This window comes from Channa argus, chromosome 5 (genome assembly GCF_033026475.1).
Source record: "Channa argus isolate prfri chromosome 5, Channa argus male v1.0, whole genome shotgun sequence".
Taxonomy (NCBI): Eukaryota; Metazoa; Chordata; class Actinopteri; order Anabantiformes; family Channidae; genus Channa; species Channa argus.
Genome location: NC_090201.1, coordinates 11098721 through 11124081, shown reverse-complemented (window position 1 = coordinate 11124081; position 25361 = coordinate 11098721). Strand labels below are relative to the sequence as shown.

At 39.7% G+C, this 25361-nt stretch overlaps 1 protein-coding gene across 8 annotated transcripts in view; it reads left to right on the top strand.

Annotated features, from left to right (window-relative positions):
- The first annotated feature begins 957 nt into the window (after positions 1–957).
- Positions 958–25361, top strand: part of LOC137127001 (arf-GAP with coiled-coil, ANK repeat and PH domain-containing protein 3-like) — a 52055-nt gene continuing 27651 nt past the window's right edge. For 4 of the 8 annotated variants that reach the window (XM_067503258.1, XM_067503255.1, XM_067503256.1 and 1 more), the window contains exons 1-2: positions 958–1194; positions 23829–23886. In XM_067503258.1, coding sequence (XP_067359359.1) covers positions 1148–1194; positions 23829–23886 — 105 coding nt within the window. In that variant the 5' untranslated portion in view covers positions 958–1147. The remainder of the gene's footprint in view (positions 1195–23828; positions 23887–25361) is intronic. The other 4 variants (XM_067503261.1, XM_067503260.1, XM_067503259.1 and 1 more) reach the window with 2 other exon arrangements.

Here is a 25361-nt window from a genome sequence, read left to right as displayed (position 1 = left end):
CACTTCCGACTGGTCTCGTGCTTTTAACTGTAGTCCGGAAGTATGGCGATGATCGCCTATAAAGCTTCTCCACAGGTGTGTTATCAGAGAAGCTTAGCTCTCAGTAGCGTCTTACTATTAATAGGAACTAGATAGAACAAATAAAAGCGCTTAGTATGAAATACTATTATAATTAGCAGGTCTCACAAGCTGAACAATTCACCCGCCTCTGGCCGTCTTGGGCTACATGTTTGATCAACAGGCAGTGTGTGCAGCGTGGTTTCTGCCCGTTACTGAGTACTATTTATAATCAGAGAAAGTACTACAAATTTACAAATGTGTCTTTAAAAGGGCAGTGTTTGCGTTACTTGTGGTTTAATTTTTTTAAGGGTGTCGGTCGCGTTTTGACTGCGTCAGTATATACAGGGGGCGGGGCCTTGGCCTGGGCTCGTTACTGTCTAGCCCCAAGGCCGTTTAAATCATTGAATGCAAAAAAAACATATAATTTTATGAAGATGGATCAGCTGCGAGTGGGCTAAAGATAGTCAACATTAACACCGAATCGAGAGAATCAGAGCAACACTGAAATGACAAGTTTTAACATGAATCTTCTATTAAAAATTCCTCATAATTGCACTAATTGGTTTTTTGGTTCACTTCATCTTTATGCAATATACAGTCAGACTCATGACGCTGTGATTGTGTGATTTCCTCAAGCCTTTTTCCTGATATTTTTCCTGTTTCGCTGTTTTACTGATATATTGGTTGCATTTCATCTTAATTGGATGAGTTGGGGCCGTGGGCCTAGAATTTATTTGAGCCGTCACAAGCTTGTTTGAGTTATTGCTTTGCACTGTCAATCAGTTTAGGCTTTCCACATATTCTTCCAATTTGTACTGAGGTGTTGCGGCAGGTTGAAACTAGTCGGCGCTCTTCTCTGCTCTTTCACGGCGCCTATACGCCTCTCCCCTGTCTCGGCAGCAGTGTAGTAGTAATCCGTCTGCCGCGCACTCAGTTCGCGTTTTGTGTCACGGTGCCACCGGGAGAGGGGCGACAGTCTGCTGCGCGCCAGAGGGAAACCAGTCACCATCCACGAGGATCAAGCGCCATCGCACTGCGGGCAATGACATTGGTACACTGAGGTGGGGATACACGAGAAAACGCAAAAATGACAGTGGACTTTGAAGAATGTATAAAAGATTCACCCCGATTCAGGTAAGGCTGCTCCTCCTTGGGCACATCACAACGGTGGGAAAAAAATGGCACACCTTCTTTTTACGCATGTTTTATTCTAGACGCTGAAAGCTCCTGCTCATGCTGAATTTGTGTTGGCATCAACAGGGTGAATGATTCAAGATACAGAGATTGTTGTGTGAATTCGCCCATGTGTTCAACAACATGATCAAACAGCAGCGTTTTTCTGTCTCCTTTTGTCTTTTTTTTGCGTGTTTGCTCAAATCTTAAATTACCTGAATCTTTTGAGGTGTCATCTTTTTGTTGGTTATATAAACATTTATATGCGTTGTCATACATTAGCTGAAAGATGTTTCAGTGGTTCAGTGATTTTTAACGTGGATTCTAACATTAGCTCAGCGCACATGAGAGGAGGGACATTCACTGCCACGCACGGTGAGGATCCATTTTGCTTGATTGTAGAAATTATAAGGGATTTTCGTCCTGGTGTCAGGTTTTAACAGTACTTCTAAAAAGGGGCACTTATTTACTTGTTTTTACATAAGGCACGTGAGCGTGTATAGGACGAATCTTTAAGGGAGTATTGCAGCATGGCATGCACACTGGTTGAAGTCATTTCATTTCCTCATAGACTCCCCGTACTCACCCATGAGTCTTTATGGTAGCAGACTGAAGATGAGATGCTCCTGTAGCAGTAGCAGTGGCTTGGCTGGCAAAGAGGCAACAGGGACTGGACTACACTGTCTCTCTGCAGGGATGGAGCTTGTATCCTGGGCATGCTTCCAGTTGTTTGGCCCCTTGCCTGCCCGCTGGAGGGTTGTAGCCACACTGGCCACACTTAGTGCACGTGCCAGTCTGGCTGCTCTCCTGTGCAGCATGATGGAAAACTAGCAGAGGAGATTCCAGGGATCCCCTGTTAATTTCAGATGGGGTGCTAATAGCGTTTTTTCTTTTCTTTAGTGTTTTTACCTAGAGGGAGCAGAATGCTCTGCTTACAGACAGAGAAATATACTGGTTTGGTTTTTCAATATACTGGTCTACTCTTCAGTTTTTTCATATCACCATCTGTTGCCTAATTGCCCTGTACTCTCTCTGCTTGTCTTTTTGCTGCTTCCCTCTCCCTCTTGCTGTCACACTCAACTTATCCTTCTTGTTGAAAATGATGTATGTCCACAGACTAACAGCTTGCATTTGATTTGAGTGGAGAAAGCAGACATTGGAAAAAAGAAACACAGTGAGACTGACCTTCAGTTCACTGCTTAAATCGCTCCTGAGTGAGGATGGATGGCTGAGTTGTAAGGTTACAGAGAGACAGAGATTGTGTTCCTGAAAATTTACATACACTGTAATTTCCCAGCTTTGAATCTTATCCTCATTTGATGATGTTTCTCTGATAAAAACTAAAAGAATTATACCAGCTACATAAAAGTGTGTTACATAGAGCTACCGTAGATAAGCAACACTTGAAGAACAGGACTCATTGTACTGGTATGCAAGCAAAGGCAGTCATTTTTCTTACACAGAATGATAGTAATGGTTGCAACCAGAACACAGTTTTACCTCAAGACATATTGATGTAACAGTAACATATCTAAGGAACCACTTGTTACCAAGTGGTAACAGGACCTAATCCAACAACAGGTGTGTTGTCATTATGATGTGATATTTTCAGGGTCTCATGGCTGAAATTTCCATTCTACTAGACTTACTGCTGTTCCAGGTTTCTTCTTCCTTTTTGTGTTGTGTCATTCTAGACAAACAGGAGCCGGAAGAACAGATAGCCGATCTTGTATGTCTCCCTACACATGGTGCTAAAGCAGTTCACACACACCCTCTCACTGCAGGTCTTAACTTGTTTGTGCCTTGCTATGTGTCTGTGGTTGTGTATGCACAACTGTGGGATCATGGAATAATATGTAAGCTACGCTGGAGTATGTACAACAAACATGTGTTTGTTCATGCATCCTTTCACTGCACTAAGCTCTTTTTTCCTTTGCCCTGCCTTTTATTCAGCTGTCAGCTGCTGCTTCCATTGTGCTCATAACAAAACCTGAGGTGATGCCTGTGCACCTGTCTACAAATAGTGGTTCTACTTGGGTGCAATCTGATTCCTTTGAGGCATTTGTATTCAGACATTTGCTACCAGTGCACCTGTTTTCATTTTTCTGCAGTCATGTTTCAGAGAAGGAATCATCACTAGTAGCACTTTGAGATTTGTTAACAAATGTAAAGTGCTTTATAAATAAAATGAATTATTATTATTATTAATAATAATAATAATAATTAATAGAAACTAAACTAATGGAAGAGCAGAAGTATCACTTGACAGATTTGACCCAAGGTTACTATTAATAACTAAAATCCATTGACTTAATTAGCAGTAATTAGCAATGATGGGCACAGTACACATTCATTACTGTACAAACATGTGTTTAATTTATTTAATTCTTCAGTTAATTCTTACAGTTACAGACCCAGTGATCCTAAAAGGAAGTATTGCATTATTCCTATATTTATATTTGGTGCTTTCATTGACTATGTTATTATGATATAAGTAGCCTCCTAATATGCACATGTGGGTGTGAGCTGTTGCTTAGCAACAGTGTCTGTAAGGGAGACAAATGAAGGCTGGGAGAAAAGAAGAAAGAAAATATAAGAATCGAAGAGGAGACAAGACACCATCATAATCTAATTTTTTCCCATAAAAAGAAGAATTTAATTGTGATAGTTAAGTTATGTTCATTATCATTTGTTCTTCCTTCAGCTCAAGGTTATTTTTGTGTCCCATGTTAAAACCTTCAGTTATAATGAAAGCAAGCAATAGGTGCCACAACACTTTGACAAATGTATGTGTATGTATAATCTAGTAATAAAAAGAAAACTTGATGGAAAAGACATATGTTGCATCCAACAGTCGGTATTTCTGGTTATGTGCGTGGTGCTCTGAGTTTACTGCTTATTTAACAGATAGCTGCACCTGCCTGCCTCTCCCTTTCAGACTTTTCTGTCTACTTCCATCCCACCCACATACTGTATAGACTAGGTTGAGTGAGTGACTCAACAAGATTCAGACCGCGAGAGGAGAATGACAACTTGTTTTTATGCAGATGTGTTACTCAATTAAAATGTGTTACTCAATATTAAACAGTGTAATAATAATCTACAAATGCAAATCCAGGTTCCTGATCTGGAGCAGATCATTTTTGCCAATACATACGGTAGATATTCTAGTACCCGCAAAAAGTTGCAGAAGAGTTCTGTCTTCAAGAGTTCTTTGAATGCTAGGAGTGAGGTTGCTGAGTGTACAGATACTTCCAACATTATGAGAATGCTGTGCTGAGTGTCATTTGTTAGCAGGGGACAGTGGGTAAGAGGGACTTTGGACCCTGAGTGTTTAGAGGTTGACCACACTGTAGGTGAAAGTGTGAGCTTTGAACCAGATGCAAACAGCTACTGGAAGCCACTGCAGAGACCTGAAACATGGTGTGATGTGTGTCCTTTTTGGCTGAACAAAAATAAGTGCTGCTGCTGCATTTTAAATCATCTGGAGTGGTTTATTTATGCATGGTGGTTGCTCTGTCAAAAGGGCATTGCAATAGTCAACATGTGATCTGACCAGTGGCTAAACAAGGAGCTGAATAGTGCTTTCAGAATGGTAGGGTCTGATCTTTCTGATACTGTAGGGGGCAAATCTGCATGACTGAGAGATGGAGGAGATGTGGCCAGTGAAGCAAACAGTAACTTTTCCATTTGACAAGATAAGGATGTTGCACTGAGACCAATTTCATATCTGTATTTCCAACCCTGTATACTCCTATTCAAATAATCTTTTCATAATCAAATAATCTTTTTGGGCTTCAGGTAGCTCCATGTCACATGATGTAGCCAGGAAAAGAAACAAACAAATGCCTTTTTACTTACAATCATATCTGACAGCAAAGTTGCCTGTTGGCATTGTTTGCATTAAATGTACATTTTAAAGTGAACATCCATCTGTAGAATGGAGATCTTATTTAAGATAACACAGGTAGGTAAAGAAGGACCCGAGATTATATATAGTAGCTCATGAGAAAACTGGAGTTGGTAAAAGATTTAAAAGCATTGTTTATAAAAGAGGCTTTCAACCATCCTATTTCTGGTTTCCTAATTTATTTTAAAAGCATGTCTGATTTACTGGCACATTAAAGTGCTTTTTGATGCTTTAGATATCTGTCTGGTGGCCTGGTTTCTCTTGACTGTCTGGATTTTTATTCTCTACCTGCATCATTGTCACCTATAATCCTCCTTTTATGCAAATCATCACTTTGCTTGTGTGAGATAATGAATTCCTATTGGTCAGTCACCTGTGAAACGCCTATATCCACCATGTAGCTTCCTCCAGCCAGATGAGGGAGAGTAGCACTGCTGTTGCCAGGGGTGATCGGTAGCTTTGTCAAGCATAGCAGCTACCTTTCCTTCTGTCTCACTCAAGGATGGAAGAAAAGGCTCTGTCCTTTTTAGCACAGAAACACACACAGCTGTTTGCAGTGTGTGCCAGCAGGCAGGTGTGTGTGTGCATGTGGCAGCAGCAGGAGCACATTTGTATTTCTCAGGGAGTAAGTGGAACGGCACATGGTGACCTTGAAAGAGTCCCAGTGATCTTAGAGTAGACTAGAAAGTGTATTAAAGTGCTGAATAAGATCACCTTTTACCAAAGCACATTGACATTGATGTACTGCATGTTTTCTAATGTGATGATGCCTGGAAAGTGTCCCAGGCTGAAGCATGGACAGAATGAAGTGCCAGCTTTCTACTATAAACCTATTGTTCTTGTCTGCTTGTCTCTAGCTTGTTTTGGAGAAACCCTCTTTCGGAGCCACAGTGACCCTCTGAATGTTCCCAGAAATAGATTCTCTCCACAACTTCCAAGTCCTTGACAAAGCATTTAAAAGATTCCAGACCCCTCACATTAAATTGCTAATGTCAAGACACTTATTCCCATCCAACCGCTCTCTAATGCATGTAGGCAGGAGAAGTGCTCAGAACAAAAATGAACCTACTGGCCTAGAATTCCTATCCTCTTATCATCCATATATTGAGGTTATCCATCAATTTTAAAGCTTTTATCAGTCCTGTTTTTCTTTCTTTCTTTTTTTTTGTTATGCTGACTTAAACAAAATTATTCTGCTTGAGAGTTCTGTCTTTTCTCTAAACCGCTTAGTACAAGAACTTCCATCAGTGTTTACTGATAAACACCATAACGCAGTGTGCAAATCTCTCACATTTGTCCCTAATCTCCAGGGATTTCCCCTGCAAGGAAATAGGTTTTTCTTGGAAAGTATGGGAAGGTTTATTTATGCTTGACATAGTGCCACACATGAGGATGATGTATTTTTGTTGATTTAATATCTTTCTGGTGGATCTTATGCGTCACCAGGAATGTAGAGCATTTCCAGAAGTATTCCAAGTAATTTATTTTTGCCAATGTGAGATTTTTATACAGTGTATGAAGTGCAAAACACAGGATGTAACTGGACATATCTGACAGTCTAGACTTCAATGTAAGCAACTGTGATCAATTTAAACATTGTGTACATTTCTATCAGACATAAAGATGGAAATACAGACTTACAATAGTTATTAAATACATCAAGTGCTGCTAATATTCGCACACTAATCTCATATGTGCACACTATAATGAGATAAAAGCTGTAAAAGGTTGAACTGCAGTAGATCAAGATTCACAGAGGCAGTGGGTAGACTTTAATAAACTTCAAATGATGTTAGTGGTGAGATTCAATGTCCTCTCTTTGGAAAACAACCATTTCACCTACAATCAAAGTGTCTCAAAAACCCAACGCAGAGAGTTGTAGCTCTAAAATTATCTGACATCCTCTCATCAGATAACACTAATATTTTAGTTCACAATGTGTGAGTAAAGGTAGAGGCCCTGGTAGATCACTCCAACTGGGAGCTGCAGGAAACATGTCTTTCATGTTAGAGGTATAAAAAATTGCTTTCTGGGTACTTCAAAGCAGCAGTGGCAGTGGAGATGTGGTGTTCATGGGTAGGGGGATTGGGGTTGCTAGATTGGGCCATTTTTGAAAATCAGTGTGTTGTTCAACCTGTTAATGTATATATTTGTGTCACTTCTTCCTTAACAAAAGAAATTCAAAGTTGGACAGTGAACTAGGAGAACAAAGAGACTGGAAGTCCCAGTCAGTGATTTTTGCTGTATGTGTCTGTGTGTGTCCAACTGCTCATTGATAATTAATTGGTGCATAAAATGAGCGCACTGCTTTAGCAAAACAGAGCAATGTCACATCACATCTAACTTCCTGAAGGTACTTTAAAATAACAAAATGCAAAAGGAGAGCCTGCACACTGCAGCTGCCTGCAGATGTTTTTTTAGCTCCAAAAAGCTTGGAACTGTTAATATTTTTATTTACTTGAGAGTTTTTAACAGTTCCAGAGCTTGCAATTTACATTTTTACTTACACAGTATCTGAACAGTTTGCTTGCTTGGAAACGTGGTGAGTATAGATCACAACTGTTTTATTTTCTCACAAATCTGTAATTCCAACTTCCTGGCCTGTATGCTTCGTCTGATATTTGGTATTTACAAATTAACAAAATGTGATGGCTTAGTATGGTGATTATTCAGACAGAAGCTCAATTCTGATGCCAAACGAATAATAATAAACTGCACGGAGACTTTAGAGCCGAATTTCATGCTTTGCATGAATATGAATCATATAAGAGCAGGTGTGTCAATGCAGCCCTTCTGTCACTGATAAGTGAATAAATTATGTCACCGATCATGTACAGTACAACACCCATAAAAAAACTTAACAGGCCTTTCTGCCTCATTAGAACTCCTCCACCCACTACCTATTTTAAGTAGATGATGTGTTTTAATAAATCAAGGCTTTTTATAGTCACTAGTGTTGGCATTGATCCTTGGTTTTCCGAGGAAATTCAGGAAACAATGAATCTGCTTGTGCTGTATTATCTATACCTTCATATGAACCTGCACAAGTAATCAGAGGATGCTATAGTATACATACTATAACGTTTCCTTATACACTAAAAGATAGGATAAAAAAAATATAGATCTGTGTGTTCTATGAGATATATATTGTGCAAAGTTCATTATTAGATTTTTTATTTGCTAAAACTGAATTTATTTCATCATTAGAACTATTTCAGTGCTCTAAAAGGTAAAACTGTTCAGAAACATTATTACATGTATTTATTCAAACTTAAAGAATGTTGCCCTTCTTAACATGATAAAACCTGCTTAACTCTTAGTTAACACTTTTCCCCTAAATATTTCCTTAACTATTTAGGGTAAGGGTGCATGTTCTTTGACAACATCTTCAGCAAGCGCTGATCGTCATGCATCATACAGTAATGATGCTGTGTGTTCTTACTGTGATTTATTGGCCTAGTTTGCATTTGTGCCACATGTGCATGCATATAGTGCATGTGTATGCCTGCTGTAATAATATTTTCATATTCCTGTCTGTGCCAGCTTGTCAAGTTTAAGCATCAGTCCAACATGTTGACAGTTCTACTGAAACCTTGTAAGAGATTTTCTGTCACTCTGAGGGACTTAGTGTGGAACCTATATATGAAATAGGATTATAGGTAACCCACACTCTCTGATTAAATCAACTGGATAGTCTACAGACCACATTAAAGCTCACAGTCCATTGGCCGCTTTTCCATTCTGCAGTAGTCCACAGGGCTATGTAGAACTGTAGGCACAGTTGATTAAATAAAGCCACAGCCACAGAGTCATGTATTTTGCCTTCTAGTGTAGTACAGTAATATTATGACATTTATAACACAAGACTGTGTAAGTGTTTACTATGGAATAGGGGAACAGGAAGTGCCTGGAACTTGTATAAGAGCTGCTGTTAACCAGCTGCAGGTGGAGCAGTTAACCAGGGGACATATTTGCTAAAACAACCAATTTACTCCTCTCAAAAACTGAAAAATACATTTTGAATGCATTTCAGAAAAAGCACAAAACTCATCTTTGTATCACTTGTCCAAGTCCATTTTCTAGGGAGGAATCTTCTTCACCAGCCCTCAATATGCTCATTGGTACCACCCAAGGATGCAGGCTGAACAGCTCCGTCTCCGTGGGACCATGGTTATATTCACTAAGTCATAATTCTGGGCAGAGGTTTATTTGATGTTCTTAACTGCAACACCATTACAGAGCAACAATTGATGTCTTCTTCTTTTCCTTTCAGCTGTTCCCTTTCAGGAGTCACCACAGCGAATCATGTGCCTCCATCTAACCCTGTCCTCTGCATCCTCTTCTCTCACACCAACTAACTTCATGTCCTCTCTCACTACATCCCTAAATCTCCTCTTTGGTCTTCCTCTAGACCTCCTGCCTGGCAGCTCCAACTTCAGCATCCTTCTACCGATATATTCCCAGTCACTCCTCTGAACATGTCCAAACCACCTCAATCTGGCCTCTTTGACTTTATCTCCAAAACATATAACATGAGCAACGATTGATGTCGCAACGGCAAATGACTTTTCAATAAAGACATGATCAGCAGCAGCATTCACTCTGAAATGTAGCGCTATGACTACACAGCAGTCATTATAGCACAATTCAGGGACGAAAGACAAAGTGAAAAGGATGCTCAGTTTGAAATTACCTCATACGAAACATCAGCAAACAACTTTTTTCACCAAGTCACTTGTTTTTGCCAGATATTTCTAGTTCTTACTTTTAAGCAGTGGGACTAACAAATTTGATTCCTGTCACAAGTAAAAAGAGTGAAATTCGACATACCTCAGCTCTCACTGCTCAACCTCTAATGGCAATCATTCATCCCCATTGAGATCATGATTTGGTCAGAAGCTTGTTAAAATCCTGCCAAGGCCTGTTGAAACTTGAATCAAAACTATCAAGTAAATTGCCCGCATCTTGTTCCTGGGCTGCTTTCTTCATTTTGGCGCCACATGCATTTTCTCAGCAAGAAACATTTGTCTAGCCTTGGGTGTCCTACTCTGGTTAAACACTTCTTTTGTTTTGAGTGAGCTGCAGATTTCAATTTCTTTCCGGTTTCAAATCCCTTTATGCTGGTTAGGCGAGTTAAGGCCGTTTATCTTTTGTCATAACCACTGGAAGACAAACAAACAGAGTTATGTTTGATTTAGGTGTACAGAGGTTACACACTCAAAATGGAAATCATGTCTGAACTGTGAACCCCAAAATTTGGCTTGGAGAGTTCCCTCCCCAGGAAATCATTAAAACACACAATGGGAAACGAGCAAAACGAGTTGGCATGTGATATGTGGAATGCATCTGTGGTGGCCAGACTTCAGTGCTGACTGCTGCACATTTAGGCATGCATGGGTAAATCCTCTCAAGACTTGTATGCACACATTTAAAAAAGCTGTTAAAACATGAGGCAGCATGTGTGTTAACTCATGCAGTACAGCCCAGGAAGACTGCTGGTATGCAGCATATGGTACTATTGTGTGACATAACCATTTATATGGAAGTTTTCTGCAGGGTGAAAGGGTCAACCAGCCGGTGATTTCTCACACTGCAAACTAAAAGGTCCTGGAGGATAACATGTCTCCAAACTTGCTTTTTGGATGCCAAAAAACCCAGACTCAAAACTGTTTCTTCTGTCTGAGGAAACAGAACTTTTATCTTCATGGTGGCTTTTTGTTTGTTTTGGATCTTTCATACACAATTTTGCAATTCTTTTATACAGAAGAGTTGAAAGATCAGTAAATAATTTCTCATCCCCAAGCATTTTAAAAACCAAAGTATTCCATGCAAAATCAACTGCTGTCTTCATTGTTTACATCCAGTTCAAGTTACTCTTGTCAAAACTAAGAACTGTACTGGGACAGGCCGGTTCCACAAGACTGTCTGTTCATCTCTCTCACACATATACACACACACACACATTCGTCTGTTTATTTTTCAAGATCATAGATGGTCAAAGAAATCCCTCCCTCTGACGTTAGTATGACTAAAAGTTGTGTTCTTCTAAAAAGAGACATTTAAGCCGTAAGTGGATGTTTGTCATGTGGGAATTATGTGGTGTCACTGAGCCCAGCTCACCTTCAAAAACAACCCAAATGGTTCAACAAACTGAAGGACAGAACAAGCTCTTTTGTCAACTCCTCTTCTCAGTGACTTTGTCTTTTGCTGCAGCAGTTGCACACATTTGTTTTTTTGACATCCACAGTGTCCTGCAGGTATTCCATCCTGTTCTCATCCATTTGCCTTTATTTCTCCTCCACCTCCTTTCACTAGTTCTCTATCTTTCATCCATTATTGGCAATAAAGGTTTGGGAAAGGAATTATTAAATGTCAGATCTGTGGCGGCAGGTCAGATTGCCTGAGTCTGACTGTGTTTGAAGGGAACGTGGCAAGAAGAAAATGTGGCTTCGGCAAAGATAGATGGCTGACAAGATGGAGTAGATAATTGAGGGGCCGATGTCTCTAGAAGAGAAGGATCCTGGAGCCAAGACGATAGGTGGACCTGTGTAAACTAAAAAGGCAGCAAGAGAAACACATAAAATAGTGGAAGATTAAAAGTCTCTGTTGTTACTGCAGTGCAGTGTTGTTCTGCTAACCTCCCTGATATATCACATACTTATCCTTTAAAGACACATCCAGGCATCTGAGCATGAATGAAAACACATTGCCAAAAAAGATTCCCAGCAAATCACCACAAAAACAAGGACCAAGCTGTAGTCCAACAGCGGAAGCGGGCAGCTGTCTTGATGAATTGCGAGTACTGCTTGGACGCAGCTTCCCTGAGGTGACAAATGAAATAGTCATAGAGTTCATTCTGGCTCACAGCCATCTCATGCAAACTCGAAAGACTCTCACTTTTTCACATCTGGGATCCAGTTGAGCAGCTGGTTTGGATTTGGCCCAACTTTCTCTGCCTTTGTTTTAGCTCTGCTTTCTTGGTGTTGTGCACTGTAGATTTCCTTCAAATCCTGTTGTTATTTGTATCATTTTCAGCTTCATATGTCATTTCTTTTTCCTGTTTACCCCTCGCTCCCTTTTTTTCTCTTTGTCCAGTGGGATGCTCTGTGGAGGAAGCTAAACATCACAATTTTTGAAAATTCACTTCAGTTTCCGGTGTATTTAGTACATATCACCATTCACCTGCTATTTTATTTGTTTCATATGCTCACATGTTCTTGTGTAATCATTTTTAACCAGTTGAATCATTTGTCATTGACCATTCTGTTTCAGGTTGTTGACACAGGCTGGCTGTGTGTTTGGCAGCCCAGCACACCTGTGTGATTGACAACCCAGTCTTTTATGGAGACATAAGGAGAGAAATCTGATTGCTCAACTAGAAGCTGATGGATCCCTTTTTCCTCCTTACAATATTGATCCTGTCCCATAACCTCAGATCTTTGTGCAATTCCTTGTAACCAAATGAAACCATTCCCATTTGCTGTATCAGCAGTGCTGCATTCATCATTCCCACCTACACTTGTTCACATGGGGAGTGCTTACTTCCATTTGTTCGATGGATTGCCCATTGCACACAAGTGGAAAATCAGTGATCGAGTCGATAATGGACAATATGTCTTGGAGCATGAAGGAAGAATGATCATGCCCTTGGTTTGGTATGTTGATTTAGAGACATGGTAGAATTACTGTGCATCTGTAGATAAGCTGTGTGTCACTGTGGAGGAGACAGATGTAGCCAGCTGAACAGGGAGATTCTGTAAGAGCCAGAGAGAAAGGAGATTAGGGCTTCACAGCATATGAAACAAGCGTAACTAAACGTTTCATGGTGACTGCAACTTGTGGTTTACTTTGGACAAGAGAGCACAAAGACAGGTCAGAGCCTGTGCGGTTAAGGCTCTGGATTCATTCTGGTCAAACACACTTTTTTTTTGCAGATGTGAAACAGTTTGCATCATGTACCAAAAGTAGAATTTTGCTTTTAAACTCTTTTAACTCTTTCAGCTCAGTGCATAAACAGCAAAGAAATGAAGCAAACATGAATGATGTTCGCTGAATCAATATTCATGTTTTTGTGGATTAACATACCGTTTAAATAATTTAATAATCATTGATTTATTTATGCATTTTTATTTGTTGTTGCTTGTAGTTTTTTAATGGCATTTAAAGATCTTGTATAACAATAATGTAATCTTTTTAGTTCCCCTACACTGTAGTTTCAGGAATCTAGAGAGTACGACAGAGAGCGTATTCACTTTGCTACTCAAATGATTGATTCCAATTAGCATACTGTGTAACCTAAGGTTTTTACTGTACAGCAGGTCTACAGAACATTCCAACAGACTGTAACTTACTTTTTCTCATCCAATTTCCTGACCTCAGCTCTCTGACCTGCATGCTTTGTTTCTCTAGCTGTCTCAGACTGCAGGGGTCTTGCGTAAGACCACCTTTTGTGTTAATATAAACCTGTCTTCATTCTTTCTCAGCCCCTGCACCATCCCTCCACTTTCTATCCGGTTTCTCCTTTCTCCCACAACACCAGTGGTGCCCGTCCACGCATTCAGTGCTCTTCACAAACCATCATTGTCTTCCAGTGAACAGCACTAGGAAAATGGTTCAAATTATGTAAAGGAAGAAGAAATCTGGCCATTGTCCTCAACTGTAAAATAAAATAATTGCTGTACTATTAGATTAAGTGGTAGTCTGGAGTGAATTATCTGCCAGCAGAAACCAGGTAAACACGAATAAAGGACCTTATCAGATGTTCTGTATGTTCATTAGGTGCATATGTATTTATTCCAAACTACATTTGTTTGGTCTGTGAGGTCCGTGTCCAGAGATTCCCAGACTGTCAGTGTCACCTCTTTAGCAGACAATGCAACAATAAGGAATTGTTTTTGTGCGAGTGATTTATTGAACAGGCACTCACTGAAAACATTCAGGTGTCTGTGACTTTTAAAAATGTGCTCATGGGTCATTTAGGATTTTGAGATTACAGAGTTTATGTTGTTGACCATTATTTATTTTGTTTATTTTGTTGTAATTGGAACACTTGTGTGTGTGTGTGTGTGTGTGTGTAGCTGTTGTTTCAGGTTGTTGGAGTATTGACATTTTTATGTGTCAAATGTGAACTATGACTCAAAACTTGAGAACAAAGTGTTTGCTGGAGGGCTCAAGTAAAGTGAGACATTAGTAACCCTCAGTGTGTGAACATAAAAACAGCCTGATCACTGTTCATATTGGCTTAAAGTTAACTTTTATGATTAGATATCATTGCAGCCAAACAATGACGCGTTTTTCTGTGCCTATGACATTCCTACACGTCTTTGCACGGTGGAAAGAAACTGCTTACTGCTATTGCAACGTACTGAATGAATAAACAGGATTACTCCTGTTGATCACTCCTGTGTTACCCACTTACACAATACATATAAACAGACCACCACAAATCGGAAATTGTGAGCTCCACCATTTACATATGAGGTACTTTTTAATATACATTGGTATACAAATGTAGGTATACAGTATCACAGCTAAACCTAGAAAACCAAAACTAGGCCGAGAGTTACTTTGCAGCCAAGATCTGATAAGATTGCATGAGTGTGAGGTACACGATCAGCTGACTACTTATTGCCAGTTTAGTTGTGGCTGCCCCCTGAGATTTTGGCAATGACAGACAGTTCTTAGATGGATAAAATGTAAATCGTTGGTTGTTTCCTCTTTGGCAGATCTGACCCTGCTGTCAGCAAGAGGCTTACTCATTGCTGCCAAAGATGTCAGGAGGGAATAGGGCTGGGGGGCAAAGCTCATTTCTTTCCTCTGGTGCACAGCTGGTTCAAAGCAGCATCTCATCTCTTTCACATTTACAGTACATTCAAATGCATGCGCCACACACACACACACACACACACATACAGCCAAAAATGGACACCTTAACTTAGCACATATCTTTACTTCTGCTTATGCAGAGAGTATGTATGAAGAGAGAATAAATATTTAAACATGCTGCTGCATTCACCTGTTTTCGCACTGAACTATGACTTCTTTGCTGTGACATAGATATTTTGCACTCCCTTGATGATATTTGTTTGACATGACTGTGCTGCACCTGCTTTCACTCAATATCTAGATCACTGTGTCATACAGAACATTGGCCTGCTGTCCCCTAGAATTGTTTGTCCCTCTGCACTGCGACTGTCAAAGAAAGTCAAAATATTTGAGATAGAGATCCTGAAGAAACCCACTCAAACCACAATATAGTGATACTAAAATCTGGCAAGATATAATTAAAAGGAGAAGTTTAAAACAATAACATTACAACATCACTAAATCTAAACAGACCTCTGAGAACATATCAGATGACTTGCAGTCATCACAGGAGATCATATATCTGACTTTGCCAATCAACCAAAGTGCTTCAGCTTATATATGTACATATTTGTATATGTGTTTCAGGGCTAAAACTAAAGGCCTTATATGTGCCAGACATTCTTTAAGAAAGAAGTCACGTTCTGTGCTGAGCTGATAGAAACTCTGGCTCCTTGTGACTAGCACAGCAGGAGGAATGCAGTTTTATGTTACCTGTAAACCTGTCCGTATCAGTCCTGTAATGTGGACATTTTACAAACCGGTTTTCTTTCTTTCCTTCCTGAGGTGCATGCACAATGTCCTGGAAAGCCTGTTTTTAAGGAAAAAGATTATTATTATTATTAAACGACAAAATGCACTTTCATTCTGATTTTAGTTTCTCTTTCTGGCTTCCCGCTCCCGGCGTGTGGGAGTTGTGATACATGGCTGGCTTAGTCACTGGCATCATATCATCATAATAACTGTTGAGCTGTTTCAATGCAGAGTCATCACAATGTGGAGAGTATGTCAAGTATGTTTCACAGTTTAAAACTGTGATTTTATCTAATCACACCTCTGTACAGAGTCCTAGTGCGCACATATTCCGGAGTAAAATAATTTATAAATTTATAAATGCAGAATTGATTCCCACTCCTGAGAATCCTGCCATTGTATAGATGCAATTCAAAAGACGCAGCAGCATCAATTTATGGCTCAACTACTGACTTGTACTTGAGCCAAAGCCAATTGTGCTTGCATACTGATACTGACCTTTTGTAGGCCAAACTGTACTGTATGTCCTTTTTGTACACATGGGGAGCGACTCTGTTTACCACACACAGTTTTTTGTCTTTTAAAAAAAAGAAAGAAACAAAAAAAAAACAGTCCTAATGATAAATTCTAACAATCATTAAAACGACCCCCAATATTATGGATGTTAGAATGTACTTGAATGGATGTTAAAAGTACAGACGCAAAAAGAACCCTGGGAAAAATGTGGCTACAGACCACATGGGATCCACTTCCTCCCCTGCCTTTCTCATGTAGGCTGCATCTTGGTGCATGTCAGCTGTTGCTCATACCCCATTGCGAGGTCAACAAAGGTTGGAGGAAGCAAGAGTTTAGAGTTTGGGATGAGCGTGCAGTTACACTTCTTTATGTCCTTTCTGGCTCCCTGCTTCTTTCAGTCTGTGGTGGGAGCTCTGCTCTGCGTTTTTATGTTCATTATTGCAGTTTCTCAAATCACCAACACACTTCAGTGCTTCACTCTTGATACACAGTGGGTGTCACTGATCAGAGTCACAGATGTGTTCAACCCTCTAATTTGAAAAGATGAGACCAGTCATTTACAATATTTGAGGAATGAGTCTGTAAGCGCACATTTCTCGGAGGGTGAGTGGAGCATGATCAAAAGTATCTTCGAGCTCTAAATGTTTCAACACCAGAAATGCTCCACCCAGACCACAGCTGCCCCTACTCGGTGGCAGATGACACAAGGCTGCAGGATTTTAACTTTCTAGTCTAATCTTTGGTGAAAACTATAAGTAAAACTGAATGCTTTTTGATGCTTTTTTTTCTATGTTTAAAAATTATCTACTAACATACTAAACAATGGCTGGATCTGGACCACTTTTTACTGAACATGAAAGATTCACCATAAGCAATGAGAGTCGGTCTTTAATGTTGCACATCAGTTTATTTGCCACCTGCTGTGAGGATTCAGCAGAAATAGAAATGAGCCCAACACGCCACACCATGAGAAACATTAAGAAGGATTTTTGTAGTAGTAATCAGAATTGTTAAATCTGAAAACTGGTACCACTTGCACAGCAGGGATAAACGTCAGGATCAGCAGGAGGCAGGGAGACAGCTGTGCTTTTGTGTATGTACAGGATGTGTGTCTGTGTTTATAAAGCATACTTTTGGTGAGGCACATCATGTGTATGTAATTTTATAATCACTGTTTCATTCTCTTACACAGGTTTAAGACTTTCTGGCAATAGAGCTATTAGTGTCACTTGAAGATGATGTAACTTATGGTGCATTTAACAAAGTCAGCAGTGTGGCTTCCTGTGGAAAGCGGTCACTGAGTTTTCCCTGTTTTGCTCTCTGCTCTCATGTCTTGGCAAGAAACGAGAGAAGATGATATGTTTTCCAAAAGAAAGCAGTTCCACCTGGCTTGAGCTGTGGTTACAATACATTTGAGAGGAATTATTTCTGTCTGCTGTGCACTCTGAATCTTCCAGCAAGCTTCCTGTTAGCCTGTTGCTGGAATGCACTCTGGAATGATATAATGACGTTTCCACTTCCCAGATGCCTCTACCAGAGTCCAAATATTTAGAAATGCATAGTGTTTAGAGAAAGTGGCATAAAGAACGTCTACTTATGAGTAATTATAACAAAAACGTATATCTGGGCGAACATTCTGCTTTAGTGAGGGCTGCAGGCAGGTGGTCTGACAGCTGCTTGGAACCAGAGAGACTGTGTCTTCTCTTTATAGAGACTGTGTGGAAATGCTTTTTTGAATTGTACAGCTACTGCACAGACAAAGATGCGCCCAGACACTGCATTGTGCTACACTCCATTAACAGTTATCTCATTACTTTTAAAAGGAATGTTTTTGGTTTTAGATTCCTGGTTGCATAAAACATGCTTTCGGAAGATGTCACTTGGAAATTAACTTGTTTTTACATTTTAAATAAACACTCTGATAATGCAAAGCATAATTGACAGATAAATCAGTGATAGCTATTTGTAGTTGTGTACAATGTATTTGCAGTCCCTGTGAACACCTATCTAATGTTAGCTATCATGAAAAATTAAAATGTGATTTTATCACAAAGAAATAGTCAGCATAATATTCCTGAATGGCTACTGCTGAATTGATTTATAGAGCTAGACATTGCGTTGCCTCAGTCAGCTCAGTTGTGCGTAATACCATTAAAGCAAAGCTTGAGGCCACAAGTAAGAGTTGCCTTTTTTGTCAGCATCATGTTTAGTCTCTTTGTCTCGCCCGCCATCGGCGGCAGTCGATGTTTTTTCAGGGAATGAGTGTGATGTTTGTTGTGTGTTGGGAGGGGTTTAAAGGGAAAGCAGTGAAGGCATCTTTGTTAGGCACACATAAGATACTAGTGTTAGGCTTTGCTTGTTATTCATGTGAAAAGGCAGTTTGTTTGGGTGTGTGTGTGTTTTATTTGTGTGAGAATCATTCACCACAGGCTCTTTTAATTGAGTCTAAGCACGTGTGTAATTTGTATTATGGCTAGATATTTTCAAATGATTTTTTAAATTTACATTAAGATTTACTAAAATGTAATCTTTATGTTGTCGTACTCACAGCAAACGTTCATCGGTGTGCTTCTTGTTCCTTTTTTGGTTTATATCTTTTATATTGACTATACTGTCTCTCTTTGCCAGCAGCTAATGAAGAAGAGAGAAAGCAGACAGACAGACTGTTAGATGGACAGAAGGAGGCATGCACAAATGAAACAAAGAGAGAAAGGAAAGAGATGGTTTCTGACAGCAGAATGATGTCATGGAGAAAAATTAGAGCAGAAAACTGAGACTGAGAGCCTTTGATGATGCAGTCAGATGAATTTAAAAGAAATAAATATTTGTTTGAGATGACTAAACTGTTCTTTCAGTTTTTTTTTTTTTTTTGTATATGGACTGCTTGTGTGTGGTTTTGGATGAAAGAACAAAGAGATGAGGGCTGGGCTGCAGTTACTGTCCCCACCCAAAAACCACCTGCATCTGCTCACTCAAAGACGAGAGCAGAAAACACAATAGGATTGTCAGATTTGATGTTTTTAGTGCAGTTTCATTTTTGTTAGAATTGTTCTGCAACAAGTGATGGCATGGGGCACATAATCATGATAATAATGCCCATACTGTATGATTGCTTAAAAAATGTAGCTTTATTCAAGAAGTATTTTTATTCAAAAGAAGTAAACAAATATTTGAGGTGTTTTAAGGCAGAGTTATGAGAGAATAAGATGAGGACAGACGACAGAGCTTTGTTCACATAGCTTTTAGGAGATCAATACACTACTGAAAGGCACTTAGCCTATGGCAGCGGACACCACAGATGAACCACACAACACTAGTTCACCATTGTAAAACACTAGCCTCTCTGTGACCAAGATTATATCAGCAGTTTGCCGTGTTTTGGGTGATTTTTCTCTCAGGAACATAAAAGACAGTAAAACCAAATAAATGGGAGAATGAGTACTTGGTAAAAACAGAGAACTGGAGGACTGAAGGGGGGATGCGCAGGGACAGACTCATCAGACAAAGAGGAAATTGGTCAGTAAAAAAAGTGTGAGTAATGCTAATGCCTGTTGCCATGGTGATTGGCGTCAATGAATGGTTGCCATGGAGCTCGCTACTTGGAATTCTGGAAAGTGGATATTTTGATGTGTATTTACACGTGTGTTTGTGTGCGTGTGGGGGGGATATAAAATGTGTTTTTATCATTGAAATCAAGGTGCTTTATCACACTGACACAAAAATCATATGTTGTCATAAAACAGTAGTAAAACAGTCTATTTTTACAGATACGATTGGCCTACAAGTACTACAGCATAAATAGTATGATGATATTTTGACAGTTGACTAACTTGATTTCTTAATATCAGCTACTGCCTAAAGGCCATGTCCGAAATGTTATGGCAATTAGTGTCCATGAGGATTTACATACATCCATATAACACAACCATAATCTTATTACAGTATCAGAAAATATGCATGAAGATTGTTAGTAAACGTTTCTGAGGTTTACTATTCACTGCCATTTATTTTCTTTTGTGTTGGGTTAGAACGTTCCAGCTGTCATCAAACAGTTGTTAACAGTAGCTGGAGCCTTAAAACTGAGTTGAAAAGTCAGGTACCTGTGTGTTAATGTAGCACAATTGGGCATTTTGGATGCTTACCAACCTAGTTTTGTCCAAACAGGCTGAGATACTCCCTGATAAAAGCATGCATTTGTAGGTTTCTGGGTCAGTGGACATCTTAGATGTCACATTCGCCATGTGATTTATTTTTTGTTTGTATGATTTTTCGGTTTGTCCATGTGCCTTCATGTGTCTGTATTTATCCCTGACGTGTCCTACATCTGATATATTTATTTAGATCTATCATTGTGTCTGTGTGTGTGCATGTGTGTGTGCATGTGTGAGTGGCAGTGGATTTGCTTTCTATCCACCTGATGTCAGTAGAAAATTAGGTCATCGACAACCACAGACTTACCTGCTGAGTCAGCTCAGAAATCATATTCAGTACAGTAAAATTAAACATTAAGGAATAAGAACCTTGTGAAGATGCAATAAACTTTGCTGTACAAAGTAAATTGAACTATACGTGTATTCAATGAAATCACATCTGCCAGTGTTTCACTATATGTGCATTTTAGGTCAGTGGCTGAGATTAGGAGGAGCCACAGAGCAGACTGACCTTAAATTAAGACTTATCCAGGACACACATACACACACACATTGCATTGATTCCTGATGAGAGGCTACACTGTTGGTAAAAAGCTAACACTTTTCAGTTGTAGCTTGTTCTCTTTTGCTGCAGTCCCCTTATTTAACAAGGTAATGTCCTGGAGCAAGGTTGTTTTACTTGAGGCATATAAAGTTTCTGATGAATTACTTTTCATCCATCTTCAGATGCCTGTGAGTATTTTAGCCATTAGGTCCTGGCTTTCTGGAATCACAGGACTTGTTTTCCCCTCTGCTTTTGTCCTTCTGGGCCTTCAAGTGATGCTGATATGGATGTGATGCTATGTGACACACTGAGTCTGACAACATAGGGGGTTTAGACATGTCTCTGGGCTGGAAGCTGTCCTGTGTGTGTGTCTGTGTGTCTGTGTGCGTGTAGTGTGCTCACAGCATTGTGAGCAAAAATAGACTATAGATGGGCTTAGATGGTTGTTGGGGCTGATGTGAGGCTCCCCTCCCCCCTCACAAGTGATGTCATATACTGTATGTTATAGTATTGTATGCTACCACTGCCAACACATATGAGCCCATCCTCCCTTCTCACTGGGCTACATCATCATCATCGAGGTAGCTTTGGGGTGTTTCTCTAATGTCTACACACACACACACACACACACACACACACACACACACACACACACACACACACAGACACACACTGTAATTTCTGCTATGGCAATCCTCATTCAGCCATTATGTCTTGCAGCATACCTATAATCCTCTTTGCAAGTAAGTTTTACACCATTTCACTTTAATCCCATAACTCCCTGTTGCTCTCAGTGCTCTCAAACCCATTAGGTGCTAAGATACAGGAGGTATAGTGGAGTAATAAAAGGGGCAGGTCAGGACAAATTTTCAAGCTTACACATGCACTCAAACACACATTTTTTTCTGCAGTGTTTCATTGTGGTGTATGTGTATTTAATCTTGTCAGAGCTAACAGGCCTCTTAGTACATTGATTTTCTCCACACAATTCCCACTGCACTTTGACAGAAATGCACAAACATGTATCTTGAAGATGTATGTTTAACATTCAGCAGCCTGCAACACAAAGTCCATTTATTATCACAGTTATCCCATTTTCTGAAACTTGTGCTGAACTTTGATCAATTGGTTATCAACTATTTAATTTAATAATAATAATAATAATAATAATAATAATAATAATAATAATAATAATAATAGCAAAATTAAGAAAAATAATTATATTGTCAATGTTTTTGCCTAGAAATACCAGTCATGTGCTGCTGTTGGGTGTGTAGTTACAGCCTGGGATTGCCATTGTGTGTTGTGCTTGATTTCCACTTCACATTTAGTTGAGGAGCAGAAACTCTAAGGCAGTTTTGATGAATTGGTGCAGTAAATGATACAAACAACTTAATAAATTGTCTGTATTCCTCTCATCTTTGTTTTCCTCTCTTATTGAAAAAATATTGATCAGCCTTGTGTGCAGACCACCCACATGTTCCTGCTGGTTGTGTCAGTGTGGCACTGTGTAGTGTAGTGCCGCCTGTGTAAACAGTGTGGATGGGAGAAGAAGAGGACAAGTGTGAGTCAGGCATAAGTCAAGAATTAGCAAAAAAAAAAACATCTAAAGTTCAGAAGTGTAAAGGAATTCTGGGAATGATGTTTTTTTGGAGCAGGTGGTAAACTCACCAACTGACATCTCAGCCATTGCTGTTTACTTCCCCTCTACAACAAAAACACATCAGGTCATGACCTTTGTATATTAAACTAGAAAGGCAGTCGTTTCTGGCTCATCGTTTGCATGTTCTGGCTACAGCACTGCAACATTTTTGCAATGATGTATAAAACCAGCTGTCAGGGTGTTTTGGAGTGCAGAGCTGGAGATGAGGGTGGGGTTAAGATTGTATGATGAGATCATCATCTCCCACGGTTTACGGCTCATGATCGACATGTTCCAGCACATACAGGGTGTGAGGCTGATTTTTGGCTCGATCAGGCCATAAAGCTTCAGGTGATCGTGAGGACCAGATATTGGGAAATAAGTTTATTTATTTTAGGAGATATTAGGTATTATTTTATCCTTAGCCCAGACCTGGGAGCTATTTTGGGGTATTTGGATATCTAGCTGTGTGTGTCAGAGAAAAAAAAACACACTGTGTGTGTCCTAGGGGTGGGAGGATGGTAAACTCACCCAACCAAACCAACTGACACACACTCACCCTGCTGAAGGCCATTAGCTTCATATACATACTATAGTTAACTATAGTATAATGTAAAAACAAACAAAACAAAAATGACATTCAAACAATACGAACCCTGTAGTACTACTGTTGCATTTTTGTTATTTTTTTGTATTAAACCCTAAGTGTCTGTTTCTCTACTTAGGAAGCAGCCTGCATCTCTGCATGACATCATTCATTGATTTTGCCGCTAGTCCTTGGCCACTAATCTTCCAGGGTGAAGCATCCAGTCGATCCAGTCATCAGGATTAACGTTTGTGTCTGTGAGACTGTGATGTGTGGCGACTGATTGCATCTTAATTTGCTGAGGGGGAAATAGAGATGCTGTACATTGCCTACATTGTGTAGCTTTGATTAAACAGAAGTAGAGTTGATCTGTTTTAGGAGTGCATTCCAAACTTTAATGATATCATTTTTGTTATATTATTAGTCATTATGATATTGTGGCTTACCACTAGTTCAAGAATCTCTCCAAAACCAGAATATGGAGCTTGTTCTAAATTACGACTGTAATGGTTTTCAGCTCCGTTTGTGGTTCCTGTTCTCAGAAATGGTTTTCCTTCTGGTTTGTACAGGATCTGGCATTACTGAAGATCAGACCTGATTAACTGTTTGGCTTTGTGTTCCCTCTGCAGGGCTGGCATTGATGATGTGGAAACAGACGTCGTGGAGATTGAGGCAAAGCTTGACAAGGTATGAATTAACTATGTGAATGTGCTCTGTAGACTGTGCTGCTCATTAACATATCAAATTAAACCAATATGTCGCATGTTTCCATCGTAATTATTCCTGTGTTATACATAAAGAGACGTTTTTTGTTTGATTTATATTGTTTGAATGAGAAACCCCTTCAGTGCTGTCTGGAACATGTACTTTCTTTAGACTCTCATAACACTCATCTGTCTGTCTAATTATAATTGTCTTTTTCTGTTGGTGATCCTCTTAATTACTCCTATGTAAATGTGAAGGCTATTTGATACATGAGTTATACACACACATACACAAACAGGTGCTACAAAGTAATATTTAATAAGTACCCCTTAACTACAAAATACTTACACTGTAGATATTTTTCTTATTCACATCCTGTTATCTCATTATTCCCAAAAGTTTGTTTATTTTTATCACCAATAACACCAAATATGTATATATATGTACTGTGGAGAGACACTGTTTTTGCTAATAAGTACACAGTAAGTTCACTGTAGTTACCCTGTAAGTCACAGGCTGTAATCTAAAGCACAACCCGGTTCAGTTAAAGTGATGAACAAGCTGTATAGATGGTTGCAACCTTTTCTTGGTATTGTGTGAGTCTCAGGATTATCAATAGACCCACTTAGGTACAGCCCCCACTATTAAATTGGCAACACAACAGGCAACATCTCAGACTAATGCCCATGCCCTCACACTGTCACACTCATTAACATTCACACACACACATCTGCACATTATTTCTGGCCCAACAGGTCAGGACCCCGTATTGAACTTTGAGCTTCATATGAGCACCACTGAAAGATGACCATACAGCATCTGAAAAGAGGTTTCCATCAAGATGATTTGTTCTGTTCAGCAGGGGTTCTCGCATTGATAGGATGCCCTGAGGCTGGTCTTGCTGCTGAAAGCTCTTAGAGGGGAATATATATGAGTCTCATGACAGCTGAACCTCTCAGCCAGAGTGATATTAATCTCTGGTGCCACTGTTGATAACAGCTTTTGGGTAGTGACTGAACTAAGATGGAAAATTGAGCTCCACTTGTAGGGTGGCCTTGATCAGCTTTACAGAGACAGGGTACTGACTATAGACATCCTTTGGAAGATGGGAGTAGAACCATTGCTCCTTTACATCGAAAGCAGACAATTGAAGTGTTATGATCATCTAATGAAGATGCCTGGGAGCTTCGCATTGGAGACCACAAAGACCACAAAGTAGAACCTGAATGTGCTGGAGAGATTATATACTGTGTCCCATTAGGTCTGGGAATGCTTCTGGATCATCTGGATAGATTTCCATCTCCCACTGCTTCTGGAAAGGGGGACATCTGGACTACCTTATTTGCGCTACATCTGCTTCCACTATGCTGCTTATACTATAGTGATCGAACTCTGGAGCAGCAGCAGAAAATGGTATATCCATTTTGCATCTTAAGGGTCGCTTTTATTGTTGATTC